The sequence below is a fragment of the Anas platyrhynchos genome, chromosome 32, assembly GCF_047663525.1.
Source record: "Anas platyrhynchos isolate ZD024472 breed Pekin duck chromosome 32, IASCAAS_PekinDuck_T2T, whole genome shotgun sequence".
In the NCBI taxonomy this organism is placed as follows: Eukaryota; Metazoa; Chordata; class Aves; order Anseriformes; family Anatidae; genus Anas; species Anas platyrhynchos.
The window spans coordinates 1,312,072-1,336,784 of record NC_092619.1 but is presented as its reverse complement, the minus strand read 5'-3'; the positions used below and the strand labels follow the sequence as shown (position 1 = coordinate 1,336,784).

The 24,713-nt window shown below is 49.8% G+C and overlaps 2 protein-coding genes across 2 annotated transcripts; one reads left to right on the top strand and one right to left on the bottom strand.

Moving 5' to 3' along the window:
• Window positions 1-10,887: 10,887 nt before the first annotated feature.
• Window positions 10,888-11,844, bottom strand: LOC140000442 (olfactory receptor 14A16-like). The gene is made up of 2 exons (XM_072030327.1): window positions 11,617-11,844; window positions 10,888-11,472 (listed from the first exon to the last, which is right to left on the bottom strand). Exons 1-2 carry the CDS (start codon window positions 11,842-11,844, stop codon window positions 10,888-10,890), a joined length of 813 nt encoding a protein of 270 aa, XP_071886428.1.
• An 8,170-nt stretch (window positions 11,845-20,014) lies between these two features.
• Window positions 20,015-20,992, top strand: LOC140000441 (olfactory receptor 14J1-like). Its single transcript, XM_072030326.1, has one exon. It carries the CDS (start codon window positions 20,015-20,017, stop codon window positions 20,990-20,992), a length of 978 nt encoding a protein of 325 aa, XP_071886427.1.
• Window positions 20,993-24,713: the final 3,721 nt, after the last annotated feature.

The window sequence follows — 24,713 nt, the reverse complement described above, 5'->3', positions numbered from 1 at the left end:
GATGGCTGGGCAAGGGATTGGGAGGTCCCATCTTTCTGAAGTAGCTGCCAGGTCAACCCTTGCCTCCTGGCTGGCAGACGGGCCTTTTAGGCTCACATCTCCCAGCGTCTGTCACAGGCCAGCAGAAGACACCTGTCTGGTGTGGTGCTTGTATGATGCCCTCTGCCCAATTACCTGAAAGGCCCATGCAGTAGCAGCCTTGGCTGTGGGTTGTCAAGTGTCTTGTGCCCGTGTACATGACTGGGGAACAGCATGCATGTGGCTTAGTTGGATCTTTCTGAGTAGCTGAAAGGCCAGCAGGAAGGCCACATGGACTGGAAGATCACGGTGAGGTTCCTTCTGTCTGATCGGCTGACAGGCCCCAGGAAGGCTGATGGGTGTGGATGCCTGTGTGACGAATGGTTTCTGAGATGTTGGAAGTTTTGTTGGTCATGGTATACTGCATGTGAGAGAAAACCTGTCTCAAAAGAAAGCTTTTGTGATGGAGTTAAGGCATGAGAGGGAAGATAAGTGATTGGAAAGGGTGTGCTATAGTGTCAGAAGTCACCTGGAGGGAATCTGTTATCAGTCCATGAGTTTGTGTTTCAGGGCACAGCTGGAGCAGGTACAGACATCAATGAAAGTGCCTAAATGTCAAGGAGAAAGCAAGGTGAGAAAGCAAGATGGATGTTTGCATCCTGAAGGGGAACAGGGACAGATGTGGGACATCATAGGAAAGCCAGCAGTGGAGATGGACAAGTGCACTGGCAAGGCTAGACTTAGCCAAGAGAACAAAGTGTTATAAATAGCTCAGTCCCAAATTAGGATTATAATCAAAGTTTACAAAGTTAAACTACAAAGTTTATTTATTAAAGGAATAGAGGTAAGCAAACAGCGCTGGGTGCCCCAGGAGTCTCCGCTCCACCAGGATGCACACCAGTTACATCAAGTAGCTGATTTTTATGCTCCTAGACTAATACATATTCATTACTACTTCTAAAAAAACCTGGATTATTATAATTAGCTTCCGGGATCCAGTCCCTCCTACTGGAGCATGCGCATCAGTCTCCGCTGGTCCCCCTGGGGGTCTCTGGGGACCTTTCATGCTGAAGGCTCGTAATCTTCCTCTCAGTTTTTTTGTCTTGTCATTCCCCTTTGTATTCCTTGGCAGCATGTCAAAAGCTTACACAGCGTCCCCTGCAAGTTTTGTCTCCTAGCCATCCTTCATCTTCTTCTTTCTTCTCCTTAATATCCTGGCCACCTGGCCAGATATCGGGGGCTTGCATAGTGTCCCATTCAGAAGCCATAACAGTCACTAGTTGTTAGCAGTTGTTCTGAAAGCCCCAGACATCAGAGACTTCAAAGAAAGAACCTACAAATACAAATAGCTCTCTTATTGACACTTCACAAGTTGTTAAAACATTCCTCACAGGCCATTCACAGGGACAGTCCAGTCACATCTATAGCAGTGCTAAATCAACCACAAAGAAGGCAAGAAGGCTGTAACTGTTAGGAATAAGAGTTCGGAATCAGTAACAAAAGCAAATAGGCTCATGGATTTGAGGACTATTTCTGAAGATTTGATAAATTGACTATAATGAGGGGGAGACTGGGACACGGGGAGGAAAGGGAAGAAACCACATCTGTGGAAGAATTAAATTGCCAGTGCAGGACCCAGAGACAGACAGAACTGCTCTCTAGCGACACGAATTGTTAAAACATTCCTTTGAAAGGTACAAGAACTCTATACATTAACCATACTGTTTTTCTTAGACTTGTGGTTATACAAGGGTATGTAAGACAGAAGGTCACATTCATCATACCATGCGGCCCTAGCACTGTTCCATACTGACACGAAACAGATGAACATATCTCACACCTTCAAGACAGATCTGTATGTCAACCAGGAAAGTGGACCACTATGCAGAGAGGTATCCAGTACCTGAGGAAATTACCCATGCTGAAGGTGGACAACAAACAGCTGTCCACAGATCCAGATGAAGTCAAGTGCACATGATCCATGTGGCAGAAGTTTGTATGGAGTGCACCATCATCATATGCCAGCTCATTGGCAGTAATGAGGTGGAAATACCATGAGAAACACACAGTGGATGAATTTGTTATCCAACTCTGGCAGTATGAAGAAAGTCTCGCTTCTTCCCTATGGCCCTGTACCTCATATATGGAGAAACTGCCTGAATAGGTCCAAGAGCTACAAGAGACTACGTCTTCCTCCCCACCTGTATGAACCAATACCTCAGCTGTCAGGCGGAAGTGTCTCTCTACTCAAGAAAGGTGATATAGGGGGTACATACCACGTGCAACCCTATGGTTTTAACTGTGTGACCACGGAGAAGCCATGAGAAAGTGGGATGGAAAATCTACCTCCAGCCTAGAGGCACGGATACATGAAGCGCAAGGAAAAACATTCACAAAAAGTGGTTCTTCTGAGAAAATTGCTGCTCCTGTTTCTAGTGGGCAGTCCTCCAAACAGAGTAATGAATACTATGAGCAGGACTAGAGGGGCCCTGCCTCCAGCCAGAGGGGAGGAAGGGGGCAATTGGGTGTATTGGACTTTGAGGACTATGTCCTGGCACATCAGTCCCAAGAATTACCTGTATTGGAAGCTGAAGTGAGTCTAACTGGGAAGGAGTGGCAAATGCAACCCATTGGGACTGACCTGGAGGCTCTGTGCCACCTTGACATAGACTACTTCAGGAGAGGGTACGTCAAAGATCCACAAGAGTATTGGTGGACTTTGGCATAGCTGCCTTGGAGATGGAGGACATCAACCAGTTATGTCTACTGTTACAAATGGCTCAGGATTCAAATTAGGATTAAATGAAAAATAGGATTTATTAAAAGAATATAAAGGAATAGAGGTAAGCAAACAGCGCTGGGTGCCCCAGGAGTCTCCGCTCCACCAGGACGCACACCAGTTACATCAAGCAGCTGATTTTTATGCTCCTAGACTAATACATATTCATTACTACTTCTAAAAAAATAGATTATTATAATTAGCTTCCGGGATCCAGTCCCTCCTACTGGAGCATGCGCATCAGTCTCCTCTGGGGATCTCTAGGGGTCTTTCATGCTGAAGGCTCGTAGTCTTCCTCTCCCCTTTGTACTCACTTGGCACCATACCAAGTTTATAGAACATTTTCTGCAGGTCTTGTCTCCCACCCATCCTTCAGCTTCTTTTTTCTTCTTCTTAATCTCTTGGCCCCCTGGCCAGATACCAGAGGTCTGGATAGTATCCCATAACAGTCACTAGTTGTTATCAGTTGTTCTGAAACTCCCAGACCTCAAACACAAATAGCTTTCTTATTGACACTTCACAAGTAATTAAAACATTCTTCCCCAGCCATTCACAGAGACAGTCACATCTATAGCAGTGTTAAGTTAATCTCGAAGAAGACAGGAAAAAAAAAAAGGCTGTAACTGTTAGAAATAGAACTCTGGAATAACAAAAGCAAACAGGTTCATAAATTTAAGGAGTATTTTCTGAAGACTTGATAAATTGCCTAGAATGAGGGGAGACTGGGACACACTGCATCTGTGGTTCAAGAATTAAATTGCCAGTGCAGGGCCCAGAGGTAGACAGGATTCAAACAGAATTGTTCTTTATGGACACGAATTGTTAAAACATTCCTCACAACAGGCAGGGCAGAATCCTCCGGGGGTCCTCAGGAACCACAGCCCCCTGGCTCTGCACAGCAGCACCACTCAGGGTCCTCCATTTCCTGAGCCGTGGCTGGCCCCAACCCGGCAGGGAGCTCAGCATGGCCCTTGCAGCCCCCTGCCCTGGGCCTGCCTCTCCTCTTGGCCTCGGCCCTGACCTTGTCTCTACTGGCAGGAGACCTCTTAACATGCGCTTCCTGGCCTCCCCTCGCCTCCAAACAGCTGCTGCCCACTCAGGCTGCTGGCACAAATGTGTCCTCACAAGCAGCACCACCCCATGGGCTGCTTCTCCTGGCCTCCCCCACCCCACTGCCTTGACTCCTTGTCTCTGCTGGGTCTCCTCCTTGTCACCAAAATGTGTCCCTTGGCTGTCATCTCCCTCTCTGCTTCCCCACATGAAGGTATATATGGGGTGGGATGTACTACCAATACATGAGGAAGTGTTTTTGTAATCCGCGTTGGTGATGGCACAAAAACACAGTTCCGTCACCAGTGACCTATATCCTTCTTCAGGTGAATTTTCAGGATCTCTATTCATCACAGGAGAGTACTTATGTTCACCTGTACTTGCATTGTCATCGCTTTCTCCATCAAGGTGTACTCCATCATCTTCCACGTACTTCCACCCATCCTGAATAAACAAACCCTGTTGAATGTCCCCTTTCTAGCTGCCTGTCTGAACCTATGCACTTCCCCTGGTTCTCCTGCTTTGCCCTCCCCTCTTTGATCTTTGTTCATTCAGACTGCTTTGATCACTCTTTGATCATTCAGACTGCTCTTGCTGACCCAGATACTGCTTTGAGCTTCATTGAGTTCAAGCTTACCCATTGATTAGCAGTCTGCCTAATTGTTTCTGTAGCAAGCTCCTCATCATTTATCGTTGAATTAAGATCATATGGAATAATACTAATCTTAATACTTATAATTTCCTATCAATTGGTATAAAATACTTAATTTACAGTCATCCTTTTGGGAAGGTAAACCTGACTGGAGACATACAAGATGAGGAGCTTGCTTTGCTGTTTGGAAAATTGCTGCATGTTTTCTTGTTGTTTGTTTTAAAATGAGGAAAAACCCTTGTGTGCCTATGTGCAGCCAGATCTCTGAGGAAAGCAGGTGGTAGCTGTTGCAAAGGGGTTCTAACATCCAGCTGCAGACCAGTGCAGAAGTGTGGTGTAAGGAAAAGTGATGCAAGCACCAGGTGGCCAGTGAGAGAAATGTCAGGGTTGGGGTGGTGAGGAGCAAAATTACCCAAGCACTGTCAGACCTCAAGAGTCTGATTTTCCTTCCTATGGACGTCTCCACTGGAGAAGCCCTGGGTTAATATCAATTGAAGAAAGATGCTCAAAACTGAAATGAAACAAAATTCACCCTTTAAAATGAGAAAAGATTTTTATTAGGTGCTTTCTGAAATCATCCTCCTTAACTACACTATGAAAGCTCTCCAATTAGTCGTCCTAGTCTTGAAGACTTGAATAAAACTATGGAAGACATGGTTCCTTAGGTGTTTCTGCATTTTAATGAGTTCCATGGTGGATTTTGGTGCTCAGTCTGTGAACCTGAGGTAATGAGAGGAGAATGACACAATTGGTTGAGCAAGTAAAGTCAGAAGGAAAGGTTGAAATGACTTGGAGTATTAATGGGCCCCACTGAGGGCCGTTACCAAGAGATTCTCCTCAGGGACTTGTTAGGGCAGACAATTGGAGGCCATGATTACAGATACGCAAAGCACTGTGCTGAGAAAAGTCTGGGTTTGCTGTGCTGAAGTAAAAGGGCCAGGTCCTGACTCCAGCCACTGGAAGGGAATGTCCTGCACTCCCATGTCTGGCTCTGTGCTCTTGCTTGGTGTCTGTGGGATGTGGTGGGCAGTGTGATGCCTCAAGAAGAACAATGGTATGACACCTCCCTGCCTCTGCACAGGGTCTCAGGAAAGCAATGAGCCCCCTTGCAATGACTATATTTCATCTCCTCATAAGCTCTATCCAAGGGGACAAAAAAGTCAGGTCTGCTGGGGCCTTCCCTTCTTGACAGCACCCACCTCTTTGTCCTCTCCAGACTTTCCTGTGCTGCCCCACACTTTGCCCTATTTCCTGGAAACCTGCAGACACCCATCTCTGTTCCCCACCTTGCTCCTGGCATTTCCGTGGTTTCCCCGATGTCTCATCAACCCTCACCAGCTGTTCCTTCAAACACAAAGCTGATCAAAGTGTCTGATCAAAGACATTCTTTGGGTGACCTCTAGCACCACAGCACAACCCTTTGAGGGACATTTCTTCCTCTTCATGGCCAGTGCCAACCTTCCAAGGTGCATTTTCTGGCAGGTTTTTCTCTCCTACTCTTTCTTGCTACCAAAGAAAGTTCCATCTAGGTGGAAACCAGTCCTGAAGTAGGCTTCCCTACCCATTGGCCTTCTTCAGCCTGTCAGCCAACTAGACACAAGTCACCTCACCAGCATCTTCCAAGCCAGGGGCCTGCTACTGGCCTTGCAGCTTCTTGTGTAGACACAGCCAAGCCTTGTGCCTGCTGCTGTCCAGTCATGGACTCAAGTAGAAGGGACAGGACAACCCATATCTGCGCCTTCTTTCTGACTGGGTCCTCCTGGGTATGTAGGCAGAGGGGATCCCACAGTCAGCATGCCAACCAGGTACCTTCTTCTGGTCTACCAGGACCACTGGCAGATGTCAGCTGAAAAGTACAGATCCCAGGTAGGAGTGTGAGCTGTCAACTACTTCAGACGGAAATGACCTCACAGTCCCTTTCACAGGCCAATTCCTCCTGCTGGTTCGGGAGATCCTGAGGTAGAGCTGAGCTCATCAGAGCATTCCCACCCATCTCCTCCTTGTGGCCTACAAGCTGATCAAATCCATGGCCGCTCACATTCATTTTGAATGCCATGTGACTGCATAGCAATCTCACAGTTCCTGCCCTGCCTCAAGGGAACAAGAACCTAATGTTAAGGGTTAGGAAAAGGGTTAAAGGTGAGAAGGTTAATGCACAGGAAGACAGGCTTTGGATTATAGTTGTTCATGTATGGCATTAGAGACTGTGGCAAACCTTGCTGGTTGAGAGATCAAGCAGCTGTTTAGTGGGAGGGTTTGGTGTTCTGCTTGTGGTGTCAGGTCTGTGGTTAGGGTATGGGCAAGCTGTTTGAGGGTTTTGTTTAGGTCTGCAAGAAGACCAGGATTAGATTGAGCATTTTAATGCTATAGTGAAGTGCAGGGATCAGGGTGAGCAATAGAGGAAAGGTAATTGAAAGAGGTTATGGACTAATATTGGCTTCAAGGGATATTGTGGTAAAAATTAGAGCAGTGGATTTCTGTCAGGGTGTGGAGTGGCATTTAGATTTAGGTATTAATGTAACAGGTTAAAATAGGGTAATGGCCTCACATGGCTGCTTTAAGTCAGCTTTATGGTAGGATCAACATTTCCTGAATATTCTTACCTCTTCAAAATAGTTAGCTTCTGCTGTCCAAGCTCCTCTTTCCTCCCCCAAATCTCACATCTCTCCTGGCCAGGCTCCTCCTGCCTTCCTAGTAAAGAAGTTTTTCCAATATCCAACCTAAATCTCCACTGGCGCAACTTTAGCCTATTCCCCCTTGTTCTATAAAAGGACATGTGGGAGAATAGACCAATGTCCACCTTTCTACAGCCTCCTTTCAGGTACCTATAGAGAGAGATATGGTCGCCCCTGAGCCTCTTCTTCTCCAGACTGAACAAGCCCAGCTCCCTCAGCCGCTCCTCGTAGGACTTGTTCTCCAGGCCCCTCACCAGCTTCATCGCCCTTCTCTGGACTCGCTTGAGCACCTCGATGTCCTTCTTGTAGGAAAGGGCCCTAAAGTGAACACAGTACTCGAGGTGCGGCCTCACCAGAGCCGAATACAGGGGGACGATCACCTCCCTAGCCCTGCTGGCCACACAGCTTCTGATACCAGCCAGGATGCTGTTGGCCTTCCTGGCCACCTGAGCACACTGCTGGCTCATATTCAGCCGAATGTCCACCAATACTCCCAGGTCCTTCTCTGCCTGGCAGCTTTCCAACCACTCATCTCCCAGCCTGTAGTGCTGCTTGGGGTTATTGCGCCCCAGGTGCAGGACCCGGCACTTGGCCTTGTTGAACGTCATACAGTTGGCCTCAGCCCATTGGTGCAGCCTATCCAGATCCTCCTGCAGAGCCTTCCTACCCTCGAGCAGATCGACACACGCACCTAACTTGGTGTCATCTGCAAACTTACTGAGGGTTCACTCAGTCCCCTCATCCAAATCATTGATAAAGATACTAAAGACAACTGGCCCTAGTCCTGAGCCCTGGGGGACTCCACTAGTGACCGGCCTCCAACTGCTGGTCACTAGCAGAGTCCTCCATTCACCACAACTCTTTGGGCCCAGCTACCCAGTCAGTTTTTAATCCAATGAAGTATACACTAGTCTAAGCCATGAACAGCCAGTTTCTTGAGGAGAATGCTGTGGGAAACAATGTCAAAAGCCTTGCTGAAGTCAAGGTAGACCACATCCACAGCATTTCTGTCATCCACTAAGTGTGTCACTTTGTTATAGAAGAAGATCACGTGCGTCAAGCAGGATCTGCCTTTCATAAACCCATGCTGACTGGGCCTGATCGCCTGGTTGTCCTCCAAGTGCCGCATGATGACTCTCAAGATAACCTGTTCCATGAGCTTCCCTGGTACTGAAGTCAAACTAACAGGCCCATCGTTTCCTGAGTCCACCCTCCAACCCTCATTGTAGATGGGCATCACATTTGCTAGTCGCCAGTTGACTGGCACCTCCCCTGATAGCCAGGACTGTTAATAAACGATAGAAAGCGTCTTGGTCAGCTCTTCCACCAGTTCTCTCAGTACCCTCGGGTGGATTCCATCTGACCCCACTGACTTGTGTACATCCAAGTGTCGTAGCAGGTCTCCAACCATGTCCTCATGGATTATGATTGCCCCATTCTGCTCCTCATCCCTTCCACCAGATCAGGGGGATGGGTATCTAGAGAACAACTGGTCTTGCTGCTAAAGTCTGAAGCAAAGAAGGCATTAAGCACCTCAGGCTTTTCCTCATCTCTTGTCCCTAAGTTTCCTCCCGTATCCGGTAAAGGATGGAGATACTCCTTAGTCCTCCTTTTTGTGTTTCTGTGTTTATAAAAACATTTTCTGTTATCTTTAACAGCAGTAGCAAGAGTGAGCTCCAGATGAGCTTTGGTCTTTCTAATTTTGTCTCTGCACAGCCTCATGACATCTTTATAGCCCTCCTGAGAGGCCTGCCCTTTTTTCAAATATCCTAAACCCTCTTTTTCTTCCTAAGCTCTAGCCTCAATTCTCTGTTCAGCCAGGCCAGTCTTCTTCCATGCTGGCTCATCTTTGGGCGTGTGGGGACAGTCTGCTCCTGAGCCATTAAGATTTCCTTCTTGAGGAGTGCTCAGCCTTCCTGGACTCCTCTGCTCTTCAGGACTGTCTCTCAAAGGATTCTGCCAAGAAAAAGGACTTAAATTTCTACATGGAAACAAAATATTTTCAAAAGATGAATGGAGTTGGAACAATTCTCTAAGAATGGCTGAACTTCAAGCCATGTCTGGACAGACAATACAAATTGGTTGCCAAATAACTAACCGGTCCACTTATAATCGGCCGACTGAAAATAAGACAGTTTCCAAAATAACTGAAACAATTTTACTTTCACCAAACCCATAATTGTGTACTGTCTTTGGGGTTACAGAGGCACAGAAATATTTGAATTCATGGTTAATACAGAAACATCATCGACTACAAAGGATAAGAAGCCTCTGCCTCCGCAGATACTTGAAAATGAACCGACTCAGCCCCCCATTGGTCTATCTCCATCTTCAATACAGGCCCTTACATAATTCAACATCAAATTCTCTTTAACCCTAGTTGGTCCCTAAAAAGGGTAGAGCTAGTGCTGCACATTACCACCTTTCTGAGAACTGCCTACACCGGCTGGTTAGCATGGTTACATGGACGTTCTCTAAAACAATCTCAGCGCGTGCCACGGGATGCAACTGGGTTATTACACTCACTGTGTAACCTTGAGGAGCAGGAATTACAAACAGCAGAGAGGCCTCAAAACACAGCATTATCATGCACTCTAACTCCACAGTCTAGCCCTTTCTTCCCTGAGTCAGAAGGGACCTCTGGAGGTGTTCAGTACCATCATCTTACTGAGCAGTGGTAGGTTCACAGGTAGATCAGGTTAGTCAGTGCTTTCTGCAGCTGGGTATTGAAATGTCTGAGCCCATGGCCCAGTGCTGATCCACAGTAGCTGTTCCACCATTACAGACACTGACGCCTGCAGGAGGATGGAGCTGGTCAAATTTCAAAGATTAGCTCCCCTTGGGTAGTCGGGAATGGCCATCCCCACACTCCCCACATGTGGTCCCCAAGCTGTTGGTACTACTATGCAGAACAAACAGGCTGCACAGAGGTACTTCAGACAAAGGTACTTCACGAAGGGGGAATTGAATCACTCCCCACCTTCCCTACCCTCTGCCTGCTGGGTGCCCACTCTCTTCCCTGAGATTGCGGAGTCACAGGTTCCCTGAAATACCTGGCTTTAGTTCTTTCCCTGTGGCCGAGCTCACGGTGGGAGATCTCTCACTTTCAGAGGGGCTGCAGTCACTGCCCACACCAGGCTCCCATGTCCTTGGAGGTACCCTGGGTGCTGCATGAAGCTCCAGATTCCCCTTCTGAAGGACTTCATCTATGGCTCAGATGTAGGAACAGCCCTGGCTATGTAGTGCAGTGACCATTTGCTGCCTCTGCTGTGAGCAGACACCCATGGATGAGTCTTAAATCTAGCCCTTGGTCTCTGACAGGTCACAATGCAAATATGAGCCATTCCCTCCTGAACCGAAGCAAGAACAGATCCTTGTGGGGAGCAATTCTTTGGGCCTATTCTTGACAAGTTTTTTGGGGAAAGGAATCCCAGCCTTCAGGCATTGCACTGGAGTAATTCCGTTTTATTACTGAGATGTCATGAGAGAGTCTTCACTGACTCACAGTGTTAGATGCACATCTATATGGCCTGCTAATGGGACAGAACAAGCTTGTTCATTCACAGCAGTGGGGGGAATCCAAATATTTATGTACAAATGCAAGGAACAGAAGCAGTAATAATGACCCAACCCCCTAAAAGAAATAATAATTAATAATAATAGTAATGAGTACAAAGACAACACAAGCTTGGAAGGGGATGCACTTGTATTCATTACTGAAGAGTGAAGGGATCTTTATAAGTACTGGAAAACATTCCCCAAATCTGTCTCCTAACTGCACACTTGAGCTCCTTGTTTTGCATGCTGTAGATGAGGGGGTTCAGAGCTGGGGGCACCATGGAGTACAAAACTGCCAGCAAAAGATTGAGGAATGGAGAAGAGATGGAGGGGGGCTTCAGGTAGGCAAATATGCCAGTGCTGATGAACAGGGAGACCACAGCCAGGTGAGGAAGGCATGTGGAAAAAGCTTTGTGCTGGCCCTGCTGTGAGGGGATCCTCAGCACAGCCCTGAAGATTGGCACATAGGACAGCACAAGGAAAACAAAACACCCAAATGCTAAAACAACACTAACCACAAGAAGCCCAGCTTCTCTTAGGTACGCATCTGAGCAGGAGAGCTTGAGGATCTGGGGAAGTTCACAGAAGAACTGGTCCAGGAGATTTCCCTGGCAGAGGGGCAGTGAAAATGTATTGGCTGTATGCAGCACAGCATAGAGAAAAGTACTGCCCCAGACAGCTGCTATCATGTTGGCACAAGTTCTGTTGGCCATTATTGTACCATAGTGCAGGGGTTTGCAGATGGCAATGTAGCGGTCATAGGCCATGATGGTGAGAAGATAAAACTCTGCTGAGACAAAGAGAATAGAGAAAAAGACTTGGGTTGCACAGGCTGCATTGGAAATGGTCGTGGTATCCCACAGGGAATTGGCCATGGCTTTGGGAACAGTGGTGGTAATAGTGCCCAAGTCAATGAGAGAGAGGTTGAAGAGGAAGAAGTACATGGGGGTGTGGAGGTGGTGGTCGCAGGCTATGGCTGTGAGGATGAGGCCGTTGCCCAGGAGGGCAGCCAGGTAGATGCCCAGGAAGAGTCCGAAGTACAGGAGCTGCAGCTCGCGTGTGTCTGCGAAAGGCAGGAGGAGGAATTCTGTGGGGAAGCTGCTGTTGGACATTTACTGTCCTCTCAGGGCAGGGTTGGCTATCTGTGTTGGAAAAGACATAGACAATTAGGACAGGGTTTTTGATCAAAACCCTCTTCATTTCTCACAGACCCTTTTCACACCCACTTTCATTCTCCCCATCTCAGGTTGGTATAGTTACAGTAACACAGATGGCAATCTGCTCTCTGTTGGTTGAGTGCACTATGAGGAACCTGGAGGATTCTTCAAAGAGAGCCCCCCACTTCTGGGGAGGTTCCTGTTTGTGGATGGCCTGAGATTTGAGAAGGGAATTTGTAGCTTTGTCCATGTGGGACTAAACTCCAAGGCCAGCATTCAGCATTTATGTTGACACCCATGGCCATCTGCCCCTGAGACAAGGTCACTGGGAGGGATTCTTCTGCTTACAATCATAGAATCGTTAAGGTTGGAAAAAATCTCCAACATATTCTAAGCCAACCATTCTTCTATCACCAATATCGCCCACTAAACTATGGCCTTAATTATTATGTCCAAGCTTTTGTTAAACACCCCCAGGGACAGTGACTCCAACACCTCCCTGGCAAGCCATTCCAATGCCTGACCATTCTTTCCGGGAAAAACATTGCTCCTCATTTCCAACCTGAACCTCCCTGGTGCAACTTGAGGCAATTCCACCTTGTCCTACTGCTGGTTATCTGCGCGAAGAGGCTGACTCTCAGCACCTCACAATTTCCTTTCAGGTAGTTGTAGAGTCCTTCCTCCTCACCTTCTTCAGTGACCAAGTGACCGAGCCAGTAACCACTGAGACAAAACCTGTTCTCACCTCAGCCTGTCCCCTGCTCTTTCTCTCCAGGCATGAGAATTGGAGAGGGCAGGATGGAGGAAACAACACTGTCACTGTGCTGTGTGCCCTTGGTGAATTGTACCCATCATACAGAGGGGCTGTGCAGTAGCTTCATGCTCATTCTTCAGAAGATGGGCTGTGACACGGAGTCATACTGATGCCATTTCATAGGGCTTAGCTTCTCCCACTACACCTGTGCAATGTTCTCAAAGGGGTAACCATCCTTGTCTTCAGGCCAATGTGAAGTGCCCTAAGGATCAGTACTTGCGAAGGCAGAGCCAGATCATTTCTTAGTCCTTTTGACTGCCCTGCCAGGAGCTCCACAGGTTAGAAGGGCCCTTTGGCACCTTGTTCCCCTGCAGACACCTCCTGAGCACCAGTGTCTGATCCTCAGCTGAACTCCTCCCCACCACTCCAAGGAGCTGACACACCCAAGAGCCCCTGCTGAAGAGAAAGACTGAAACAGGTGGAGGGAAGAGGACAAGCAGCATGACCGAAAGAGGGGAGGGGAGAGACAGATGAGCAAGCAGAAAGGGGTCACCCTGCCAAGCCATGCCTGCTGCCTGCCAGGCAGCACCATGGCAGAGCAGTGGCTCTCAGCCCATTGCTGAGCACTGGGACAGGGCACATAACAGGAAAGGAAGATCTGCCTTCTTCTGGGGCTCTGGCTACACAGGAGGCAGCTGCTACCCAGGACCCTCCAGCCCAGAGGGCAGAGGCTCTGCTGGGTGGGAGAGGAGAGCTGAGAGGGGTAGCTCAGGGTTGGATCCTGCATTGCAAGGGATGGCAGGAGGTGCCTATATGTCCTCTGCAGCAGGGTTTCCCTTTTCAGTTCCCTCTTTCCCTGCTGATCTCTGCTGCCTGCAACCGTCCCTGCCAGGAGCTGCTTCTCTGTCGTCACGTCTGTGCCCTGCCAGTGCTCCCAGAACCCATCCCATCTGCTGTGCTCAGCTCTGCCCTGCACCCTCTCAGTGTGTACAAGTGCTGAACAGCAGGTCACAAAAGCCCTGATGAAACTGGGAAGGTGATGCTGCTGCGTTATGAAGGCTTGTGGGTACTGAAAGGACTTTCTGCGGTTCCTCATAAAATCTGGGTTGACATAAAATCTTCTCTACTCTGTACAGCTCTGTTTCCATTCCCATCCTGATGAACCAAACAGAGGTGAAAGCACAGCTTCAGGAAAGCCTCAGACTTGACCTTCCTTTTGAAGTGTCCCCTCTGACATGGTCTGGTGGGTGCCATGGAGCTGTGAGCAGCCTGACCCAGATAGACGTTTCCAGGCACCACCAGGAACCTGCCCTGCCCTTCCCTGCTGTGGGAGCTCCTTCCACCCACAGCTTCTCCCCGCAGTGTCCTGGGCAGCTGCCCAGGCAGGCTGAGTGCTGAGCTTGGCAGGCGGCAGAGGCCCTGCCCCAGCACACAGCCCCTGAGGCACAGCAGGGACCCTGCTCTGCACCACAGTGCTGAGAACCCCTGCCTGAACCCGGCCTGCACAGCCAGCATCTGACCTCTGAAGGAGGAACCCTCATGTCCTGTCCCTCTGACAGCTTTGGCAGGTAGTCCCTGCTCTGCACCATGTCATTCTCCTCTTATTCAAAGAAACTCTGAGTCCCCCTGACAGCTCCCATAGGCTGTGGGATTTGCCATCAAATCTGGAGATGGCACCAGGAACAACAGTGGTGTTGCCCTGAAGCCAGAGACTTACCCTGTTCAGGCCTGTGAAGATTTTGTTCCCGCAGTGAGCTCTCAGCATCCCTCCTCCACACTGCCTTTAACATCTCCCTCCCTTCTCTCAGCCACCCTTGTCCCCTGTAGGCAAAGCCCCCAGCCCTGCTGCGCTGTGCAGAGGAGCTGCTCCTGGGCAGAGCTGTCTCTCTGCAGTGCTGCCCGCTTTCCAGGAGCTCCCCTTTGGCCCAGGAGCCTGGCCCAGCTCATCACCACAGGGAGCTCTTGACAAGTCCCTGGGCCTCCAGGGGAATCAACTTTGAAACAACTTCTCCCCCTGTACTCGGCTCTGGTGAGGCCGCACCTCGAGTACTGTGTTCAGTTTTGGGCCCCTCGCTACAAGAAGGACATCGAGGTGCTTGAGCAGGTCCAAAGAAGGGAGACGAAGCTGGTGAGGGGCCTGGAGAACAAGTCCTACGAGGAGCGGCTGAAGGAGCTGGGCTTGTTCAGCCTGGAAAAAAGGAGGCTCAGGGGTGACCTTATCACTCTCTACAGGTACCTTAAAGGAGGCTGTAGTGAGGTGGGGGTTGGCCTGTTCTCCCACGTGCCTGGTGACAGGACGAGGGGGAATGGGCTTAAGTTGCACCAGGGGAGTTTTAGGTTAGATGTTAGGAAGAACTTCTTTACCAAAAGGGTTGTTAGACATTGGAACGGGCTGCCCAGGGAGGTGGTGGAGTCACCATCCCTGGAAGTCTTCAAAAGACGTTTAGATGTAGAGCTTAGGGATATGGTTTAGTGGGGACTGTTAGTGTTAAGTTAGAGGTTGGACTCGATGATCTTGAGGTCTCTTCCAACCTAGAAATTCTGTGATTCTGTGATTCTGTGAAAATGAAGTGAGAGAGGGAGTTAGGACAATACAATAACTTACTAACATTTTAGAAAAAATTTACTGGACTGGGCTGGGAAGAGGACAGGAAGGTGTGGATAGCTGGGGAGGCTGAGCTGGGTTGGCCTTCTGCAAGTGTCAGGGAGGACCAGCAGAGCAGGGGCTGGGCTGGGCCCTTTTCATCTAAAGGCTGCATGTGTAAACATGAGTCTGGATGTGTGGCCGGCCTTCTGAAGCATGAGCTGATTGGCAGGCAGAGAACCTGAGGGATTGTGCAGGGCATCCCCTGCACACACTGCTCCTGGGTGTGCTGGAAAGAGGCCTCCTCATCACAACAGCTCCTTGTAGTCCTGTGGATGCTGGCTGTGAGGTCACTTGTGTCCCAGCCCCTGGCTGGCCAACAGCAGGGAGGCAGAGCCTCTGAGGTCATAAAGGCCTTCAGAAAACTGCCCCCAGTAGGGTGACTCCTCTGGGGAGGCCAGGGGAAATGCTGGGAGAATAAAGGTGGGAGATTTGGGGGAGGTAAGAGGGAGTTGGCTAAGAGAAAGGAACGATTCTGAAGAAGAGAGAGGGGTTCAGGTAAGGCTACTGCTGCTGCAATACATAGTGGGAATAAATTCATGTTAGATCCTGACAATATTTCTAACGAGTAACCAGAAATCCTAGGCCTACCCTGAAGTGCTACCTCTCATCCTGAAATGAATCCTCTGTAGTAATCACCAACTTTGAACCTTACCCTGAAGACAAAGCCCATAACCACTCAGACATAACCATTTACCATTTTTTACCCCATTGCTCACCATAATCCACAGCCCTTAATTCCTAGCATTAAATTGCCTTAACCCTAGCCCTCACCCAGGCAGAAGTAAAACCATAACCAAAAATCCAGCCCATAGCCTAAATACTGAATGGGTTCACAAAGCAGAACACCAAAGCCTTCCCCATAGCCTCTTTCCAAACACTAACCTGGAAGGCAAGGTCTAATCCCTAGACCTAAACCAGAACACCTAATCCTCAAATCCCTCATTTCTGGACTTTAATGATGAAAGCGAAGTGTCTGGCTGTGGAGGCGATGCTGGGGTCACTTTTGCCTCCGGAGCTGATAGACTATCAGCAGGAGAGTGGCTGGGCAAGGGACAGAGAGGAGGTATGTGGCTTGGTTGTGTCTATCTGAGGAGCAGAAAGGCCTGCAGGAAGGCTATATTGCTTGGAAGATCATGGAGAGGTTCCTTTTGTCTGGTCAGTTGACTGGCCACAGGAAAGCTGATAGGTTGGGATGCCTGTGTGAAGGATGGTTTCTGAGATGTTGGAAATTCCCTTCGTCACAGAAAACTTACCCTGATCACGGTGAGAGAAAACTTGCTAGAAATTGAGGCTTGGATGATGGAGACAGGGCATGAAAGGGAAGATACATCGCTAAAAGGCTTTAGTGTCAGAGGTCATCTGGAGGGAATCTATTCTCCGTCCATACCTTTGTGTTTCAAGGCACAGCTGGAGAGGGTACATGAATCATCAGTGAAGGCACAGCAGTGCTAAGCAAGGTAGGAAAACAAGATGCATGTTTTCAGCCTGCAGGGAAACTGGGACGGGTGTGGGACATCATCGGGCAGCCAGTGGTGGAGATGGACAAGGAAACTGGCAAGAGTAGACTTAGCCATTAAAAACAAGGTCTTCTCCACAGAAGCCTGCAGTTGCACCTTGTAGATCCCTTGCACCAGCTCCCTCCTTAGAGAAATGGCCATGAAGGAGACCATGGTGGAGCAGGTGGACCTGCACTGAAGAAGGCTGCAGCCTGTGGAGGAACCCCACCAGAGTAGATTCTGTCCCAGAGCTGTAGCCCGTGGAGAGGAGCCCATGCAGGAGCAGGTGACCTGGCAGGAGCTGCTGCCCGTGGGGGAGCCAGGTTGGAGCAGTGTGCACCTGAGGGATGGACTCCGTGGTACGGACCCATATCTGAAGCAGTTCTGGAAGAGTTGCTGCCTGTAGGAAGCCCACACAGGATCAGTTTGAGAAGGATGTGATCCCATGGGAGGGATCCCACGTTGGAGCAGGGGAAGAGTGACCAAGAAGGTCAGAAACAAAATTCTATAGACTGACCACAGACCCCATTCCCCTGTTCCCCTGTGCTGCTTGGGAGGAGGAAGATGGTAGATGGGGGAAAGTGTTCTGGGCTTTCTTCACTTTGTTTCTCACCTCTTTAGCTTGCTAGTAATAGGCAATAAATTTTACAGTCTATCTCCCTACTCTGAGTCTGTTTTGCCCATCACAATAGTTTTTGAGCACTCTCCCTGTCCTTCTCTCAACCTTTGAGCCCTTTGCATCATATTTTCTCCCCCTTTCCTTTTGAGGAAGGGACAGTGATAGAGTGGTTGTGTTAGAGCTCAGCTGCCCACCCAAGTAAAACCACCACAGCTTGGAAGAGGTGATCCATGAAGACTAAGCAGCTTCCTTGGGCCCCTCTCCCCTGAAGGGCTTTGTCCCATGGGACTCTACAAAGGAAATGCCCCAAGAGGCTAAAGTCTGCTCTCCTGAAGTCCAGGGTAGTGAGCCTTCTGTGCTCCCTCCTTGCTGCACTTAGCATCCTAAACTGCACCATTTCATGGTCACTGCAGCCCAGGCTGCCCTTGAGCTTCACATTCCCCACCAGCCCCTCCTTGTTGCTGAGAACGACGTCCAGCATAGCACTTCTCTCCGCTATCAATGGAAGAAGGAAGGTATCATTAATGCATAACAGGACCTTCCTGGATTGACTATGTCCTGCTGTGCTGTCCCTCCAGCAGACACCAGGATGGTTGAAGTCCCTTCTGAGGACCAGGGCTTTTGAATGTGAGGCTGCTTCTATGTGTTTATAGAGGGCCTCACCTGCTGGTCTTGCTGATCAGGTGGCCTGCAGCAGACTCCCACTATAATGTCCCCTGTCCCTACCCTCCCTTTCTCCTGACCCATCAGCTCACTGTCAGATCCTCACTCATCCCCAGGCAGAGCTCCATGCACTCCAGCTGCTCACACACATAGAGGCCACACTGAACTGAACCAACTGAACAAGCTCCCGTGGGTTTGTGGGGTGTGTGAGGGGAGCTTCATCACACAAGGATCACCACATGGATCAAGAGTGTCCAGCCGGAGATGAGATGCCTCATATGGATCAGTGCCCCACACAAGCATAGCTAGCACCTTCCCATCCCTGCCTGTGTGTCCTATTTGTTATTGGCCATTAACAGACTTTTCCAGAGGGAATATTTGCACCTCTAAGTGACAATCAAACTCTATTAGGGCTAACCGTAATTCTGTACTCAGCCTCTCTCTGCTGTTTCAAAGGGACATTTGGTAATTATTTCAGATGACTTCATTATTTCAGTTGACTTCAAAGTATGTTCTGCAAAAGTGATTGTTGCTTTGCAGGAGGTGTCAGCCTTGGAGCCTCAGGGAAATCTCAAGGGAGACAAGAACTGCTGAACTGGGCCAGGCTCCTGGGAGCAAGGGAAGCTCCTGGCAAGCAGGCAGTGGTGCAGAGAGACAGCTCTGCCCAGGAGGAGCTCCTCTGCACAGCACAGCAGCAGGGCTGGGAGCACTGCCTGCAGGGGACAAGGGCAGCTGAGAGAAGGGAGGGAGAGTTAAAGGCAGTGTGAAGGTGGGGGACGCTGAGAGCTCACAGTGGGAGAAATCTTCACAGGCCTGAACAGGGTAAGTCTCTGGCTGCAGGGCAACGCAACTGTCGTTCCTGGTGCCATCTCCAGATTTGCTGGCAAATCCCACAGCCTATGGGATCTTTCAGGAGGACTCTCAGAGCTTCTTTGGATAAGAGGAGAAGAACAAGGTACAGAGCACGGCTTACCTGTGAAAGCTATCAGGACAGGACCTGAGAGTTCCTTCTTGCAGGGCTGGCTGCTGGGTGTGCAGACAGGGTGAAGTCAGGGGTGTCCAGGGCTGTGGTGCAGAGCAGGGTCCCTGCTGTGCCACAGGGGCTGTGTGCCGGGGCAGGGCCTCTGCTGCCTGCCAGGCTCAGCACTCAGCCTGCCTGAAGAGTTGAGCACACAGCAGGTGGAATGGGGTCTGTGAGCAATAGCAGGGAGGAGATGTGGGGACAGGGAAGGAGCTGCCAGCAGGGACACCTCCAGGCATCAGAGACCTTGGCAGGGAGCGAGAGGGAGCTGCTGCCTGAAACACCAAGAGAGGGGGGGATTCAGGCACTCCCTGCCAGGCCTGCAGTGCAGGCCCCTTCTCTGCAGCAACCCCCTGCTCTCCTCTGCCACCCAGCACAGTCTCTGCCCTCAGGGGCTTTAGGGCATGAGCCACCTCCTCCTCAGCTGTACCTCCCAGAGAGGAGAGGAGCCAGTGTCCTGCAGTGTGATGCACAAGAATGAGACTAAGAGTACCTGCCCTGCAGTGCCACTTCCAAAGGTGGCATGCAAGTTTGTAAGCTGAAGGCTTCCCTGCATACCCATCTGCCTTTCTGTCTGTCACCAGGTCAGAGCATTGTAATATTCTTTCTTATTTATCCACCTGTGTGTGGGTCTCCTACTCTCTTGTCTGGGGTGCAGGTGGGTGTAAGCTTCTGTTCTGACATGGAATGCTGGGCCCTGCCCTGAGGGCATCTTTTTGAGAACAAGGTTCCCAAGCTTCATTTTAAACTGTCAGACACGCCTGTCATCCACTTGGGAGGGTTGGAGATGAGCTGACTCATTCCTCATTCAGATCAGAGAAGGGTAATTTCTGTGAGAGGAGGACTGGGTTTTGCTCAGAGATGTCTTCTTAACTTGTCACTTTTTTTTTCTCCTAGAGCAGGTCTGCAAATCCCGAGGCATTAAATGTCGAACAACACCTTCCCCACAGAGTTCCTCCTCCTGCCGTTTGCAGACACACGCAAACTGCAGCTCCTGCACTTTGGGCTCTTCCTGGGCATCTACCTGGCTGCCCTCCTGGGCAACGGTCTCATCCTCACAGCCGTAGCCTGCGACCACCGCCTCCACACCCCCATGTACTTCTTCCTCTTCAACCTCGCCCTCCTCGACCTGGGCTGCATCTCCACCACTGTTCCCAAAGCCATGGCCAATTCTGTGTGGGACACAACAACCATTACCTATGCAGGCTGTGCTATTCAGGTCTTTATGTTTGTTGCTTTTGTCACAGCAGAGGTTTCTCTCCTCACCATCATGGCCTATGACCGCTACATTGCCATCTGCAAACCCCTGCACTACGGGACAATAATGGATAGCAGAACTTGTGTCAACATGACAGCAGCTGCCTGGGGCAGTGCTTTTCTTTATGCTCTGCTGCACACTGCCAATACATTTTCACTGCCCCTCTGCCAGGGAAATGCCCTGGACCAGTTCTTCTGTGAAATTCCCCAGATCCTCAAGCTCTCCTGTTCAGATGCTTACATCAAAGAGGCTAAACTTATTGTGGTTAGTGCTTGTTTATTATTTGTTTGTTTCATTTCCATTGTGCTGTCTTATGTGCAGATCTTCAGAGCAGTGCTGAGTATCCCTTCACAGCAGGGCCGACACAAAGCCTTTTCCACATGCCTCCCTCACTTGGTTGTGGTTTCCCTGTTCATCAGCGCTGCTATATTTTCCTACCTGAAACCACTCAGTATGTCTTCCTCATCCCTGAATCTTTTGCTGGCAGTTCTGTACTCAGTGGTGCCTGCAGCAGTGAACCCCTTCATCTACAGCATGAGGAACCAGGAGCTGAAGGATGCAGTGTGGAAACTGATCACTGAGTATTTTTTTGCTAAGACAAGCAACAGACTGCCTGTCTTCTTCTGCATCTCACTCATAATTTAACACAATACAATATGAAGAAATTTGATTTTTCATCCCCTTCCATTTCATTATCTACCTTTCTCCTATGATTTCAGCCTCTGGTTAAATGAGGATCCAGGATCTCTGAGTCTTTAAATAAAGAAATAGATTCTGAAGTGTCTTGCTTGCCTGGGATCCTTTCTTGGAGACCCATGTGAAAGCTGCACTGGCACTTGACTGTGTGCAGAGATGAAGGGAAAAAGAGTTCTGGCACAGCAGCACTGTCAGGTTGTTCCAGGGTTTGGTCTTTCCTGAGATACTCTCTTTAACCTTCGACATTCTCCTTCTGAAATCTCGTGTTGCTGTGAGGACTGATTGCTCTTGTCGCTTGCTCAACGTGCTGCTGTGCGGCTGTCTGTGTGGCTGTCCTGTGTCCACAGGCAGGGCAGGCCAGGGGCACTTCTCTAACACAGCTGACTCCGTACCAGCATCTCCAGCATAAAAGGGGATATGCCGAGAGCAGTGCCTGAAGGATCAGCACTTCTCCCAGACCTGCTCTCATGGATATTGCAAAGGGACAGACTCAAAGGAGACTCCTTGCTTTGTTTATTTCTCTTCTATGTCTCTGACTCTGAAGAAGTCTGGCTATCTGTGTGCACCCTCCATGGTCAAAGAACCACTTGTGTGGGAGACAGTCAGTGGCAGTGCCCCCCACCAGCTGGCTCTGCCTCCCCAGCCTGACCAGCATGGCCCTGCAGAGTTCCCCCATGGCCCCGCACACCACAGCCCCCTCGCTCTGCAGAGCAGCACCGCCAGCTGTCGGGCTGTGGGCAGAATGGGCAGGAGCTGCAGGAATGGCTGCTCAGGCCAGCCCAGAGGTGCTGGGCTGGGGCAAGGCTGTGTGGGACATGGGGTGTCCTGGGAGCAGAGCTGGCACTGTGTGTGTGCAGTGGTGCTGCTTGAGGAGCCCCAGGGGCAGCAGTGTGGTGCTGTGCTGGGGAGTGGGGCTGGCCTGGGGGTCTGCAGGATGCCTGTGGGAGGGGAATCTCCTGCAGATGGCAACAGCAGAGACACTGTCACTGACCTCCACTCTTCCATTTGATGCACAGGGAGGTGTGGAGAGCTAGGGAGGGGCTGGGCTAGGTTGGCCTCCTACAAGAGTCAGGGAGGACCAGCAGAGCAGGGGCTTGTCTGGGCCCTTTTTCTCTGGACACCCTGGGAGATCCTGCCTCAGTACAATAGTCCCAGAGCTGCCCCTCACAACCAGTGCTCCCAGCACTGGGCTCTCCTCCCACCTCACAGAGTTTATTGTTCCTCCAGCTATTGACACTAAATGACTACATCTGAGGAGGAGGAGAGGGGCTGGGAAGAGGCCTCCTGAGCACAACAGCTCCTTGCAGCCCTGTGGATGCTGGCTGTGATGTCAATTCTGTCCCATACCTGTCTGGCCAACAGCAGGGAGGCAGAGACTCCGAGGTCATAAAGGCCATCAAAAAGCTGCCTCCAACAGGGTGATGCATTTGGGGAGGTCAGGGGAAATCTGGAAGAATAAACGTGGGAGATTTGGGGGAGAGAAAATTGGCTTGGCTAACAGAAAGGAAAGATTTTGAAGAAGTGACTATTGTTCAGGTAAGGCTGATGGTTCTGCAGTACTCATTGGGAAAATATTCAGGTTATACCTTGGTAATATTTCTAACCAGGAACATTAAAGCCTAGTGTTACCCTAATTACTATTCTTCACCATGGAAGGAATCCACTGCTCTAATCCCCAACTTCAAATCCTACCTTTATCAAAGAGCCCCAAGCACATCACCCGCTACCATTAGTGTTAACCAATTGATTACCCTCATCCCTAGCCCTTAATCTCTAGCATTAAATTGCCATCCTTAACACCAACCCTTGTCCTGTAACAAAGCACATAATGTAACCCTAACCAGAGATCTAGCTCATACCCTAAACACTGACTGTCTGCCCAAAGCACTACACCGAAGCCTCCCTCTAAGACACTGCTCAACCCCTAACCTAGAAGGCAAGATCTAATTCATAAGCAGCAGGAGGATGGCTGGGCAAGGGACTGGGAGGTCCCATCTTTCTGAAGTAGCTACCAGGTAAACCCTTATCTCCTGGCTCCAAATGGGCTTTTTGGCTCACATCTGCCAGCATCTCTCACAGGCCAGCAGAAGGCACCTGGCTGGCATGGTGCTTGTGTGATGCCCTCTGCCCAAATACCTGAAAGGCCCATGCAGAAACTGCCTTGGCTGTGGGTTGTCAAATGTCTTGTGCCTAAGTACATGACTGGGGTGCAGCAGGCATGCAGCTTAGTTGTGTCTATCTGAGGAGCTGAAAGACCATCAGGAAGGCCACGTAGCCTGGAAGATCATGGTGAGGTTTCTTGTGTCTGGTCAGCTGACAGGCCCCAGGAAGGCCGATGGGTGTGGATGCCTGTGTGAAGGATGGTTTCTGAGTTGTTGGAACTTTCCTTGGTCATGTGAAAAAACATCTGAGAAAAAACCTGCCTCAAAGGGAAGCTTTGCGGGGTGGGGTGGGGAAGAGAGGGAAGATAAGGTAGTGGAAGGGATGTGCTATGTTGTCAGAAGTTACCTGAAGGGAATCTGTTATGAGTCCAGGGATTTGTTTTTTAGGACACAATTGGAGCAGGTACAGACATCAATGAAGGCACGGAAATGTCAACATGGGAGCAACATGGGAAAGCCAGATGAATGTTTGCATTCAGGGAGGAGGAAGATGAGGATGCCGAAAAATCAACAGTAACTACCCAAAACCTATACAAGCTTGAGCTACGAGATGTGCGAAAAGATTTTGGTTGTTGTATAGGTGAGCAGCTTGTCACCTGGCTGCTCCGGTGCTGGGACATTGGAGCCAATTGTGTGGAATTAGACGGCAGGGAAGCCAGATGACTGGCATCCCTTGCTAGAGACGCAGGCATTGACAAAGCAATTGCAGATGGAGCACAATCCACCAGCCTCTGGAGGTGTCTCCTCTCAGCTGTGAGGGAAAGGTATCCCTTCAAGGAAGAACTTTTATGTCTACCAGGCAAGTGGACCACTATGGAGAAGGAAATCCAGTACCTGAGGGAATTAGCCCTATGGGAAGTGATTTATGAGGATCCAGACCTCAGACAAACATCCAAAGCTCCAGATGAAGTCAAGTGTACACGACCCATGTGGCGGAAGTTTGTACGGAGTGCACCATCATCATATGCCAGCTCATTGGCAATAATGGCCTGGAAAGATGATGAGGAACCCACAGTGGATGAAGTAGTTAAACAACTCCGGCAGTATGAAGAAAGTCTCTCCTCTTCCTTACAGGCCTGCGTCTCAGCTGTGGAGAAACCTTCTGAAGAGTTCCACCAACTCAAAGAGAATCTATTTCCCTGAAGGGAAACAGGGACAGGTGTGGGACAGCATAGGAAAGACAGTGGTGGAGATGGACAGTGGGCACAGGCAAGGCTAGACCTTGCAAATTCCATACTACTCTGTGCTGGTGCGGCCTCACCTCAAGTACTGTGTGCAGTTTTTGCATCACAGTACAAGAAGGACATTAAACTGTTGGAGAGTGTCCAGAGGAGGGCGACAAACATGGTGAAGGGCCTAGAGGGAAGACATATGAGGAGCAGCTGAGGTCACTGGGCCTGTTCAGCCTGGAGAGGAGGAGGCTGAGGGGGGACCTCATTGCTGTCTACACCTTCCTCACAAGGGGGAGTGGAGAGGCAGGTGACCTATTATCTGTAAACACCAGTGAT

Coding starts and splice junctions, on each gene's coding strand:
- LOC140000442 (XM_072030327.1), bottom strand. CDS start 11,844: ATGTCCAACAGCAGCTTCCCCACAGAATTCCTCCTCCTGCCTTTCGCA. Junction 11,473..11,616: donor GCACTATTACCACCACTGTT/CCCAAAGCCATG, acceptor TACATTGCCATC/TGCAAACCCCTGCACTATGG.
- LOC140000441 (XM_072030326.1), top strand. CDS start 20,015: ATGTCGAACAACACCTTCCCCACAGAGTTCCTCCTCCTGCCGTTTGCA.